The sequence below is a fragment of the Thunnus albacares genome, chromosome 4 (genome assembly GCF_914725855.1).
Source record: "Thunnus albacares chromosome 4, fThuAlb1.1, whole genome shotgun sequence".
Lineage (NCBI taxonomy): Eukaryota > Metazoa > Chordata > Actinopteri > Scombriformes > Scombridae > Thunnus > Thunnus albacares.
The window spans coordinates 23,826,530-23,840,771 of NC_058109.1; the positions used below are offsets into that span (position 1 = coordinate 23,826,530).

Consider the following 14,242-nt stretch of genomic DNA (forward strand, 5'->3'; position numbering starts at 1 on the left):
GGCACGTCTCTTAGCTTGGCACACAAAATTCAATGGCTATTAATAAAACATAAAAAAAAAAAAAAAAGTATAAGTTGAGGAGAGTTTACAATGATATTCTTCACTTCTAGTCCTGAGGTTGGACAATGTGTGTATTCTTTGTCATACAGTCTATCATTCATTATTTTTAATTTTGAATAGGCTGGGGCCTTGGCTGCTTATTTCCCTATATGACACCATCCTGAGAGAGTGATTTAGTTGAGTGTGGGTTTCATTATCAACCTGTTTCTCTATGTATGTGTCTGTTTTCTTTGGTATGTGGAATGGTACTAATACAAGCTGAATGGCTGGTATGGTGTAGTAAGGCTGGGTAAAACTGTGGTGCTATGGCAAACCTTTACTCAGGCACACGTGCAAACACACCCACGCACAGGCAAAGGCACACACACATACGCACATGCGTACGCACATGCGTACACACACACACTCACACACACTCACACACACTCACACACACTCACACACACTCACACACACTCACACACACACACACACACACACACACACACACACACACACACACACACACACACACACACACACACACACACACACACACAGAGGGCAATTCAGGACAAGGAATGAAGAAACCCCCCACAGGAGGGGAAAAATGTTGTGGAGCTCAGTAGCCAGTAATCATGTGACCTCTTCCTCTGAGACATTAATTATGCACATTGCTACTCTCTTCTTCTTCATTGTTTCCTCCACTCCTCTTCCTCTTCATGTTGCCGTTTTACGAGTAACTCCAAACTGAGAAAGAAGTTGGTAAGAACTTTGTGAATACTTTTAGACAAAAGACTTAAATAAACTGATTAGTTTTACCAGTTAAACCAGTAAAGTCTAAAAATAAAAATAGCAAAAGTACCTCTAATCTAAATACATGATCAACATACAGTACCAGTCAAAGGTTTGGACACACCTTCCCATTCACTTGAATGAGAAAGTGTGTCCAAACTTTTGGCTGGTACTGTATATAGACATCAACAACAATCCAGATCAAACTAAAAGTAATTATATATAAACTGTTACACTTTATAGTTAAAGCCTCGAGCACTAACTCATTAAAATCCTAGAGATTCTTTAGATTATCTGCAGTAACACAATATTCAAACAAAAGTACGCAACAAGCAACGCTCACATCACGACCTTCATTAACCACAGGCTTGATACTCACTAATAATGATGATCACGATGATCACTATGACAGCTATCAGGATGGCCCACATCTGCAAAGGGCAAAAAGGTAAAGCGAAGTCAGCACAACATTCATTAACTGGAGCCAGGATATCTGTTATTCAAGAAACATCTGCTGTCATTTTGAAAATATATGCTATTTGTTTAACAATAGCAGATTTTATTTGTATTTTTGTTTCACTTCAGTTCACTATTGTAAGTGATAAATGTATACTGTATAAGTGTAGTCAAACAATCTAATTCAGACAGGTTCCAGCCTAGTGGTTTCTAGTTTGAATAAAGCTCACTTAAAATCAGTTAGAGCAGTTACTTATTTTCATTTTAAGTGGGGAGGAGGAGGAGGGGTGTGTTTTTGAACCAAACTGTGTTTAGGCACCTTGCAGTTCTTCCACCAGTACTTTCTTTTCAGTTTAGCAGCACTGGTCTCGAACTGGGAGGCACCAGCCTGCAGTGCGTCTGCTCTGTCATCCAGTTCAGATAGCTTCTGGTCACGTTCCAGCACTTTGTCCACATTGACACGCATTATATCCACCACCTATTCACAAATGCACACAAGAACAAAACAAAAACAAACAACACACTTGCTTTAATGTCATTACTTTTTAACTGCCTGTCCCTTAATATACTGAATCTGAATGTAGAGCAAAACTCATTCATGATCAATACAACACTCCCTAAATTACATTTTCAGAGTCAGATATTACATAATCAATTCTTTCATAATTAATAAAGAGCAGTGGAAAAGATATATTGTATATACAGCATGGTGACATCAATGTTTAAAGGTCTTAATCTCCACAACTGTTACCTAACAGAACCATCAGTCATGGAAGAACACACACCTTACAGGGTAATAACTATATACTCTACACTGTAAACATCTGAGCTAAATAACAGAGTTCACCTAGAATCAGACAAGCGTGCATGTGCCTACACACAGTATCAGAGGGTACACATAACCCACATGTTCCACTGATCCACAAACCCCTCCGCTGCCCCGCCTCTCAGACAGAGCAGCAGGGTGGAGCGGAGTGTGTAGGCCCATGCACTTCTTACATAACCATGGAGACAGTGATTATATAAACTCCAGGCAGCCAATCGGAGGCTTTGTGTTACAGGCTAAGGTTAAAGTCCTCTGTAGGAGGGGCCAACCTCAAGGGGGCCACAACTGAAAAAGAGAGGGGGATTAAGGGTGAGACCACAGGAGGGGTGAGACTTGGCAGCCACCTTTTCCTGGTGGCCTCGCTGACATGGTTTTGAATATGATTTCTAAAATCCGGACAAGAAATGGCTTTTACTGAATGTTCTCTGGCATGGGCACTGACATGTGGAGGTAGAGCGTTTCCACATTGTGGTGATTCATGACAGTGCTGCCAAGGGTTATGCAAGTCTCTGCTCGAGACAGACATTAAGGAACTAGGGAGCCACACAGTGTGTCTGAGGACAGTGAGCGAGTGGGGTTCAATAATAAGAGCGGGTTAGGTGAGGGAAATTATGTACGCTGGGAAAGGTAGACTAGTTAGAATTTTTTGGACACAAGTTTAAAAATGACACCCACTTTGACACATGGCCAAATTTAATGGTCTCTTAATAAGGAGCTTACTAAAAATATGATTAAAAACTGCTATTAAAATCTGTGTATTTTTAATTGCAATGTATGCACTGATTGAGATTATTATAAATGTAGGAAAATACACACTTTAACTGGGCCACGTAGATCAGTAATCAGAGTTAAAAGAATCATACCTCATCCACCTGGGCCTGCGTCTGCTGCAAGCGCCTGTTGCTCGACGCTGCGCCAGAACCTTCTGGACCGGTGGCTGACCTGGTGAAATGAAAAGAATTTAGTGCAGACATGAGTCTCCTGTAACATTTCTCATCAAATGTATTTCATATATCATGTCATTCAATCGCCATCTAAAATGTCAAGTTATTAATATACAAACTGCTGGTGATTGTGGTTTGGAAACAGCCAAACCACAATCGCAAAAATACATTCTTATCACACTACAGCCTCTGGTCTATCGCACAGCTACCTATCAGTGTCAAATCACAGTCAAAGTCGCTGTGAATAAAACAAAGTGATGAATACACACTCGTGACATCATAAATTCATTTCAAGGAGCAGTACATCTGAAAATTAAATTACAGTCTAATCTTTAACCTGTATAACTGAGTCATATAACATGCCAAACAGTCCCGCTAAAGCAGGCAGCAGTGTCTTGAATCTGAATTGTCAGCAGTCATCTTTGTTAGTATCTTTTTTTTCCTATTTTTGTCGTTTTGTCAGTAAAAAAATAGTTTAGATAACACAGATTAATACAGTAACAGTCAGTATTAAAAATGAAAAAAAAAATCTCAAAATAAATAATGCAGAAATTAAGGCAATAAATATATTTAGTATTTCATCATCCCTTTGAAAAACAGCACCATGTAATTTTGGCAATTAAATCATTGAAAACAAACAAACAAACGATTTCTAAAAATTGTGAAACCTTGTTTTAAAAGACATCTTGAGCTTCTCAGGCAAAGAAAGTGGTCTCTGTCAGAGGTAGATGTCTGCTACACAGCAAAACCTCCAATTTGAGGGAGTTCAAACATCGAGAGGAATAATTTTGCAATTACATGTTAATTACAAGCTAGAACAGAGTAATGCATCCAAAACTCTGAAACTGCCTTGAGATTGGCTGGCTGTGCACACAAAAAATGTACATATACTATGGTTGAAAATTGCACTATTATCCATTAAATTGCTTGATCATACAAGCCAGGACCTATTACTGCAGAAATCAACAGTTTGACACTTTTGGGAGAGAGAGGTGGGGCACGTTATTTGTGTGCTTTATGTGAATTACTGATAATCAACTGCCATTAAACAAATTGGTGTGTTTTTACTTCGCTTAAAAACACACCTTGGTATGTAAACATCTATCTGGTGGCAAACGTATGATCCCAAATAAAAATCATATGTTAACAGAGGATGGATAATATGAATACGGAGGTCACATTGCTACACAACAATACACTGAATGTGGCTGCTCCAAGATTCACTGCAGGATTAATGCTTCATAACAGTCAACTGGTTGACAAAAGAGGGCTGGTTTAAAAACACATGGAAAAAAAATGAACAGCTGCGCAACTTGGATATGACGTCATGCTCTCGTTCTTATTTCCTTAAGTTTGTTCTTTAATTTAGAAAGACCGTTCTAAACAAGGACACAAGCATCAAGCATGGAAACTGGAGCATGGAAATTGTATGTTTATTTTATGTATATTATTTATTTAGGATTCCTATATTTGATGTGCATACTTTGTCCCAGCAGCCCATTTTACAGTGGTTAGCTACTGCCACCCTCTGACATGAGACAGCATTGCTCTGTAGTGACCTCACTTACATCAGATAAGAGAGCAAGTTGAAGGAGTTACACCAGACTGTAAGAATTACACAGGTGTATGACTCAGTTTACCACATATACTCTCACTTGCTCACATTAGAAGACAGCCAAGACAGCTGTAGACAGAACACTCCTTTTCCTTTACATGTAAACCACTTATTGAAAAACAGCAAGCAGCCACTCCCATGTATATTTACTCACATGCAAACACACACACAAGACTTACCATGTTCAAAACATCCCTCATCATCCCTTGTGACAAACAAAGCTACAAATGAAATAACTTGGAGCTAGTGCTCTAATATCACTTGGTAGTACAGAAGAACGGCACTTCATAGTTTCAGGTTAAACCAATGAAAAGAAAATGTGCTTATGTTAAACATACTGTATATTTGTTTCCAAAGTATAGTAGTCAGTGGGTACTTATAGATGAGGGTACAGAGTGCAGCAGTTACAAAGGATCCATTTCTGTAAATTCTTGCTTAGTAAGTCCAGTGAATTAACAAACCCAAATCCTGCTTAGCCTAGAAACAGTATTAAGAAACATACAACAGATAAGGGAGCATACTATCAGTGCTTTGGCTTAGTATCAATATATGAACAATCCTGATATGCACTTCCACATAGTAAAATCACAAAACAAACCTATTTGTCCAACAGCTGGTTTGATCTTGCAACGTGAGAGTTACTGTAGAGCTAGACCGATTCATCAGTCAGGCCGATATATTGGTCGCTATTCGCTTACTGCAGATACATGAGATTGTGATACATGAGATTCACAGCCAGCCAGAGTATATAAACATCTCTGGGAATTTAAACAGTGACTGAAGCTGATGTCCCCTTTTAAATACATCTATATTTATATCTACAATTTAGATACTACAACTTACTTAAATCCAATAGTCTACAACAGAGGAACACAATCACAGTTAACTCAGTGGAAACTGTACTGGTGGATACTTGTAAGCCAAACCTACTTCATTTCCTGAAGAAAAACAATCCATGACGTAAATCCTTCCAAAAGGAAGTTAAACACTAAACCCAAACAATGGTGAATAGGTGGACTAATTCTAAAAGATTATGCTCCCCCATTAGATACCTGAGCAGCCACAAGTTTAATCTATATTTCAGTTTTGGGGTATATAACATTCACTGGATGTTGGATGCTGGACGTGGCACACAAATTTATTTCCATTTGTATTCATTATTTTATGTTAGCTTAGAAGTGGTACTGTAAACTAAAAAAAAAACAACAACCTGAAAACCACACAAATCAGCACCTTTTTAAAAACTGCAACAATCACACATTTCCTGCAGGTGGCACATATGTCAGAATGTAAGTGCTGATAATTTCCTTGCATGTAGATGGCACCTTTCATGTCTGTATCTGCACTGGTTTTAAAACTGCTGCTCCTATTCGTGTCCTTGACATTTGGTGACACAGGTTGGACTAGAACTGCAGGTCCAGAGGTGGAGGTGTGCAGTAGTAGATGCTGCAGCTATGCAACTAGATATATTCGCTGGACCTAATTTCAGGTGCTTTGATTTCATAACACAGTGTCATTAACATGGAAACAAATTACCCTATAATGTGTACTACCAAACCAAATGAGAAATAACACATAAATCTGCATCAAAGTGCAGCTTTTAGCTCATAGTTTTGGTTTTCCTGAATACTGAATAACAGTTATTTTTTTGAAACGGACCAAGAGAGTGGAGAGTCTTACTCTAAGTAAACAATTTAGCTTACTGCATCACATCATTTCAATGAGGCAGTTAGCAGCTAGCTTTCTACTGTACTTGTCGAGCATAAATGACTGACATCAGCAGTGGGAATCTCCCTGTTACTCTCAGCATATCAAATTATTGTTTTCAGCATTTCATCTTAAAAGCTCTAAAGCCAAGTCTCCAAGATTTAAAATTATGAGAAACGATAGATTGTCTCATCAATCTGTGAATTTAACATTAGCTCAGGCAGCTAAAGTGTAGTATTTCTGATACTAATAATACTATAACTATACTACAATGGGATATCGACAGTATGTCGTGGGTTTCAGTCAGATATCTTTATGTCACATGTATCTGTCAGACTTACCAACTGTTTCATATTATTGCCATAAGTGCACAACAATAAAGTTATCGATAAATACTGTCACTTTTTAATGCCATGATCATCATTATTATTATTATTAATAACCCTTGTTTTTAGCTTTGAAAAACAAGGTTTGCTTTGAAATGAACCTTTCTGTGGCTGAACAAAAAAGGTTGCAAGAAAAAATTCTTATGTACAGGATAAGTTCTCAATTTGTTTGATACTGTGTAGACCATTACATGCATATGGTCAGGAAAATTGCAATAGGCCTTTTTTCACAGTAGACATTTTGACATAATAAAGCAGGAAAAGCACAGGTGTAACCAATATCATTAACGAATGCTCAGTTCCACTTAAGTGTATCAATGAGCCATGCTCTCATTACATTAACTGTTGCTTTCAACCTTTAACTGACAGACATCAGTGGCAGATTAGATCAGCTGTAGCCAATTAAAATTCATTTTGTAATGGCTAAAATGAAAGGTTTGTCTGCTCTCTGGTAAATGTGCTCTTTGCAGTCGTTGTCTGTATTTAGCCAAAGACTGGAGTGAAAAGGCACATCACTATGTAACACCAATGTGAGAAGACGGTGTGTTTTGGTAGTTCAGCAGGGACCAACAGAGTAGCGACTCTTCTCTGGAGAAATGATCCCGCTATTATCACCTCACAGCAATGTAAGAATCTCCCAGTTGAACTTTGATTCTTATCATGTCACCATTTTAATCTGATCATCTTAATAGTTCTGAATCAGCACTGTCAGTATCTGGAGTAAGTAGCCTAGTTAGTGAAGTACAGTAGGCAACTGCTGTTATTTGAATATGTCAGATACATATATTTAACATTTTATATATAATGCTGCTCATGTCATTTTCAGGCTGTAGGTCCAGGTTGTGAACATTAGTTAGTCTGCCACTAAAAACTGTAGTTCTTCTGCATTCTCAGCAAACACAAGGTGACTCAACATCTTTAAGTTGAAGTTGTTTTAGCCTTTAGTTGCTTGCAAATGTTGAAAACTAATAAAACTCAACGGATTTGAAAGGATTCGGACTTTGACTTGTCACAACAGAAAACGCACAGGTGTATTTAATAATGCATTAATAACATAAAGACTCCATTTACACACCCAAGTAAGCTGTGCGAAGTGAGCGAGCTTACACAATACCAGGGCCCTAAAATTGGCTGACATAAATGGACTGCAGTTTTGTTATTAATCACACATTTCCTGCATTTACATGTCAAAATGTCTGCCATGTAAAAGGCTTACTGACGGCCACTTTGGTTACAGTCATGCTTGTTAGTAGAGTCTTAACGTAACTACAAAGTCACTATGTTTAGGTTAAGACCTCTGAATTTCTCCATTTAAAATAAATTGTGACTTGATTTTCTGGAGACACAAAAATGGTTAATTTTGACATTTATATAAAGTTAATTTTTACTGAATATCCATCTCACCGTGAATACATCAGGGCTTCACTTTTTATGTAACGTCCCTCCCTTCTCTTAAAACCCTAGCATTGTAAGACATGTGAACAGATGTAAAATGAACGGTCTATAGTTACAGCAATTACATGACAAAATGCATTTTAGGAGTTAATTTTATTCAGATGTTTTTATTTTTATTTGTTCATGAAAATGCGTAATGCATAGGTCCACAAATGCTTGCCCCATGTCATACATCCATTCTCCATGCCTCCATCCAAACTGTGACTAAACAACCTAGGTCTTCCTGACCATTTCTTCCAGGAAAAGTAATAAAAATAAGTTCGACCACTATCATCCTATAAAGTACCAATTACTACTTATTTATCAATTCCAACAGAAAAAATATTGAGATATATGAATTTTTCTATACCCGTAGTTCTTCTATTGCATTGTAGAAGTGAAGAAAATACTGTCAAGCATGCAAAATTAGTTGGTTCAGATCATGTGTTGAGTAACGTGTGCTGTGACTGTATTGTGTGTCATACTGTTAGCTGACTGTATCACATAGTGCTGAAGAATGTCAACATTTTGACTTTGAAATCCTGATGAGTGACAATCTTCCATAAAATAAGTCATGTCATCATCAAATAATGTCTGTCCATTATCGATTTAATCAAAGTATTGCTCTATTTCAGGATGGACATGGGAAATGTGGGTTGCAAGCTTGACTGCGGCCTAGACGTTAATAGTTCAGCTCTGGATATCTCCCCGTGACTTATCACTAACACATAGTTCAAATGCCTCATGGCTATTTTATACCTGGAACTAGGGCTGCAACTAACAATTATTTTCATTATCAATTACTCTTTTGATTATTTTCTCGATTAATCGATTAGTTGTTTGGTCCAGAAAATGGTATGATGATGATGACAAACATTCTTTCCCAAAGCCCAAGATGTCGTCCTCAAATGTCTTGTTTGGTCCCAACCAACAGTCCACAACCCAAAGATATTCAGTTTACAGTCATAGAAGACTAAAAAAATTAGAAAATATTCAGCATAAACCAGACAATTTTGACTTTTTCTTCACACAAAAAAAGCCTCAAAAGTATTAATCCATTATCAAAATAGTGATTAATTGTATACTACAACTACAACTAATTGATTAATCGACTAATCCTCGCAGCTCTAACTGGAACTATCTTCGGCAAGAATTAACATTGCCCAAACAATTACTATGCAATTATGGACATGTTTCTATTGGTGTTTTAAAAAACACTCTGAAACACAGAAGTTCTTGGTTTGCATCTTTGCATTTAGACTTCCTGTGTAGTGTGGTGTAGTGTGATGTGGTGGGGTGGGGTGGTGGAAAAAAGATGAATTAGTGGGGGAGGTAACTACGACTGGGGAAAGGTAAATTTTAGAAGAAATAAGGAATTGGCTTCCTATTGCAACGAGACCAAAGTTCGACAAACAATGACTGATAAAAACAAAACATTACTCAGTCCTACTTACACCACTTTCAATTGTTACCTGCTTATTTATATACAAAATAAACTAACAACGGATAAATTAGCCATCAAAACATGTCCTGTTTTAAGTTGACATGTTGCCACTACTTGTAACGTTACTTTGCTGAAACTATAGTGAACAATTGCAATATTTACAACCACAACTACTTAAACAACGCTTGTATTGAGCTGGATGTGAGCTAACGTTATATACGTAGTTAGTAGCTAGGAAAACTAACCCAGAGAGCAGTTAGCTTCTCACCACAGCTCAGGCAGCTGCGGACGTTGGACAAGCCTCCCATGTATTTATTTATTTATTTATTTATTTTACTGTAATTGTCCACTTAACTAGCACTAAAACACTGACAAAGTTTGTTTTAGAAAAAGCTAGCCAGCTCTAATTTAACGCTGCTACAGCTAGCTTAGCGTCCCAGCACTTGTTGCATGCTAATAGCAAAGTTTTGGGCGTTGCTGTGATCCAATTTCACCAAACTACCCGGAAGGTCGCATACGTCAAACAAACTTGACCAAGCAACATTTAACTTAAAAAGTAAACGTTGGTAGAAACATTATAGACTTACATCGTGAAATGGAAGATCCTTAATCGACACCGCCGCTGTTTCTTGTCTGTAAGCTAAAGCTAAAGTGTCAAGCCGTAACTGTTACTGCCGTTGGTTGTTATGTTGCCTTCCTGGACTATGGGAAATAGGAAAACTAAGGTGTATGTAATGTATATCATATACTGTACATACGTGTATAATTTTCATTCTTTAAAAAATATATTTCCATGTTTTATTCTCATATTTGTAATGTATCTTAACGTTCTGTCATTGTATGTGTTTTAAGCTGTTTTTAAAAAAATGTCTTTCTTATTCTTAATGTTTTTGTACATTACCTTGAGTTACAAATACTGTATGAAAACCTGAATTGCAAAGCTAACTTCTCTCTTTACACAAATTCCTATTCAATTTATAAAAGTAGCACTTAAAGTTTGTACATCAAATTATTAGAGTATTTAGGGCTTTAAAAGTTGGAGTTTACGGTGAGTACTTGAAGGCAACATTAAAGAGGCAGTATCCTTCCGCCTGTCTGTGAATAGCTGCAATTATTAACACATAGCACCAGATTATAACATTAAAGGGAGCCCATACTTGAAAATATCGCAAGATATTACGACAGCCATTAAGACAGAAGAGTAACGCCTCAAATCTGTGTATTTTCACCCCTCATTCATTTCACTGGTCTTCTGCCCAGTAAATAGGCGAGGAGAAAGCGACCATCAAAGCCCGTGATCAGCATGTGACATGGGAACGAAAACTTTACATTGTATACTTTCACCCACATTTATTTCACAGCATTAAATGGCTAAATTTGAGCGACAGGACATATCGTTATTTAACGTAGTTATTTGAAGGACAAAAGAGTATTTATATAGATTTAGTTTTTAAAAAATTTGAAACACTTGGAGCATGAAACCGCTGAACCATAGTGTGTGTGTGTGTGTGTGTGTGTGTGTGTGTGTGTGTGTGTGTGTGTGTGTGTGTGTGTGTGTACTGCGCCCAGTCTAATTCATAAATAGAAACTACATAGACAATAATGTTCTTTGTTTGAGAGAACATCCAGAGTTCACGAATACATAATTAAAGCTACAGGCTACAGGTCAGGACAAGATCTGTGTTAGTTTCCTGTGTCAGGGAGTTGTTTCCTAAGAAGTGATGAATCAGTGGGCCAATAACTGAGCTAATGCTAATCTCCTGGATTGTTTTAACCCCTAGATGTACAAACTAACTAATATCAGTACAACACAACAACAACAACAGAGCAGAAAACAAGACACATAGGTCCAAATAGCAGAACACATGACAACATAGAGGCTTGTTCACAATCTTCAGAAACAATGCTCAACTCCAAAGAGCTAAATTATAAAATTTGTTCACACCCAATGACAGCAATAGCAAGTCATTGCAGTGCACTAAGATTAAAATGGGCTTCACAGTTACCAGATCTCAACCCAGGGGAAGGCCTCTGGACAGATGTGTTGGACAGCACCCTCCACCACCATCATCAAAACACCAAATGAGGGAATATCTTTTGGAAGAATGGTGTTCATCCCTCTAGAGACTTCTCCAGAGAATCTATTCCTGTGTTGGTGGCTCATGGTGGCCCAACGCCTTACTAACACACTTTATGTTACAGGTTACATGATTTTCCTTTCATTTGTCACCCATCTGTATCTGTCATTTACTACAAAAAGAGACAAAATTAGCAAACATACATATATTATACATTTATTAACATCTTCATGTAAAGCTTGCTGTTAAGAAAGATTAATTTGCACTAAACATGTGAACATAAACTTCATGGTACAGTAAGTCAAATATATTTTCAAATATTAGCTGTAATATACTACAAAATTAACATAATATTTATGTACTTTTTAAACTCTAGAAAGTAAGAAAATATACATTTAGATTTGGTTACATATTGAAACAGAATTTTCAATTATGTTTAAAACACTAGAGGCTTTTCTATTACCAACTCACTAACTCATCAAGCACTAAATGCTCTTGATATTATCAGCCTTTTTAATATTTTAACTTAAGGAAATTATGTATGCAAATTAAGCCTAGCAACAATTACCCTCTTAATTTAGCAAATCCTTTGTTGCAATTCCAAGTTTTAATGCTTTATATTTTAGTTTTATAATTATTTATGTTTCTATATATATTTCTTTGTTTTTCATTGATATGCAGTCAAACTAGGATGCTTTTTGGAAAGTCAAGCTTCCCTTAACCCAACAACAACATCACATCTTATGCTCTCCCACTTGGTTACATCCCAGATCCTTCATCCACCACAGCTTCTCTTCCAGGGCTCTGCTACGAAACAAAAGTGAAAAAACTGAACTTTTATTCATTCAAAACAACATTATGAAGTCAAGTCTAAACACGAAACTGTCACCACTTACATAGTTTATTCCAACCTGGGGAGCCCCTCCATTATACAGCAGGCTGGAACTCTCCTCCTGTGAATGAGGTTTTGTACTTTTTCATTACATACCACACTCAGTATACATAATACACAACAAAACAGGCTCTGATTTCCAATACTGTAGAACCCACGAGTTATTCTTTGTGGCAGAGGTCTCCACTCAAAACAAAAGGAGTTTATTGCTTTATGCAAAACAACATGTACCTAAATGTGCTACAGTGTGACAGAAATCCTTGTTGATCACATTCCACCTCTCTGCTGGCTTTCATGCTGGTCATCTGATATTAGCAACAGGTGCACTAAGTAACAAAGTCAATGTTAATGGCCTGCCTTCACTCTGTCTTCAGATTGCAAGCCTGGTATGTAAGAACAAGGTAATGGTAAATGCCTGAGTGACTTGGTTGATTGAGTTACACTTAATCCCTGTTGAACAGAGAAGAGTTTCTCAACTCTTAAGTTAAGACTCTGGACATGGTCTTTATTCATGATGTGTAGTTTCATGTGGACAGAATCTGCCTCTGTGCAGGGGACCCACATGAAAATGAAAATTTCCTATTGAGATTGTTACGGACATTTATAGTTACACTTATTTGGAAAAATGAGAACCTGCAGAGAGGAATTCTGTGTGAAGATAATTTATTCTAGTCTAGTCTTTGTTGCCTTTCACCACTACTCTGACTTTCCAACGAAAAAATAATCATATTAATTATCATCAGTGCAGCAGTTCCAGGTTTTGGATCTCAATATGTTCTGGTTTCTAGGAGGTTTGGTTTAGGCAATAATAAATATAAGACTACATCTGTAAAATTTGTTTTCTGGTGCATCATTGCAATACTGTAGATAATTCTTTACTAGCACAGAATATGAAAGAAAGCACAAATAATGAGAACTTACATCCACCTCTATCAGCTCCCCAGCCTCACTGTCCTCCGTGCTGCAACCTCCAGGAAAACACTCTGATACACGCTTTGCTCTTATTTTTTGAAGGAAGTCAGATGCTGTTGATTTTCTTAGCAGTGCTACATTACATAAACAGATGACACAGACACATTAATTTCCCAGATAATAGCTGATAGGTTGCATTATGTCATGAAATATCAGTGTTATTTCCAAGAAAGGCAGACTCACCACCCTCACAGATGTAGGTGACCACGAGCATCACAGTCAGCAGTGTTGCAGCCATGTCCTTATGCAGACTCTCCATATCTCACACACACTTGAGTGTTGTGGCCCCCTTTCAGCTCCTGGAACTTTGTCACAAAATCCCCACGCCCACCACCGTCCCAGCTGCATTCCCAAGGGGACGACGTGCGGGCATTGGATGTGTTTGTATTGAGCAGTGGCGATAGGACAAATGTGTGTGGGAGTGTAGAGAATGCTCAAGTGATCAGAAAAATCTTTTGTGTGTTTGAATGGATAGCTGAAATGTATTTTAACATTTTAAAGGTCTATTTAAAATCTTAAAACTTTGTATCTGCTGTGATCAGAACATTTTCTTGCAATATGATGGGCTATGATTCAGTATGACTAAGGGGCATCTGAACAATAGAGAAAAACTAACTGCTGTTGTAGCATTTGGGTGCAGTGAGTAATGCCAGT

The 14,242-nt window shown here is 37.4% G+C and overlaps 1 protein-coding gene across 1 annotated transcript; it reads right to left on the reverse strand.

The window, feature by feature from the left end:
* Positions 1-621: 621 nt before the first annotated feature.
* On the reverse strand, positions 622-10,338 carry vamp3 (vesicle-associated membrane protein 3 (cellubrevin)). The gene is made up of 5 exons (XM_044349322.1): positions 10,234-10,338; positions 2,980-3,058; positions 1,610-1,768; positions 1,214-1,265; positions 622-789 (listed from the first exon to the last, which is right to left on the reverse strand). Coding segments are annotated over exons 1-5 (309 nt in total). The 5' UTR covers positions 10,236-10,338; the 3' UTR covers positions 622-772.
* Between the last annotated feature and the right edge of the window lie 3,904 nt (positions 10,339-14,242).

Excerpts from the sequence above, each read along its gene's own strand:
- vamp3 (XM_044349322.1), bottom strand. Across the intron at positions 1,769-2,979 it reads CGCAGGCCCAGGTGGATGAG|GTGGTGGATATAATGCGTGT; the intron begins GTATGATTCTTT and ends ATTTGTGAATAG. Across the intron at positions 1,266-1,609 it reads ACTGGTGGAAGAACTGCAAG|ATGTGGGCCATCCTGATAGC; the intron begins GTGCCTAAACAC and ends TGCCCTTTGCAG.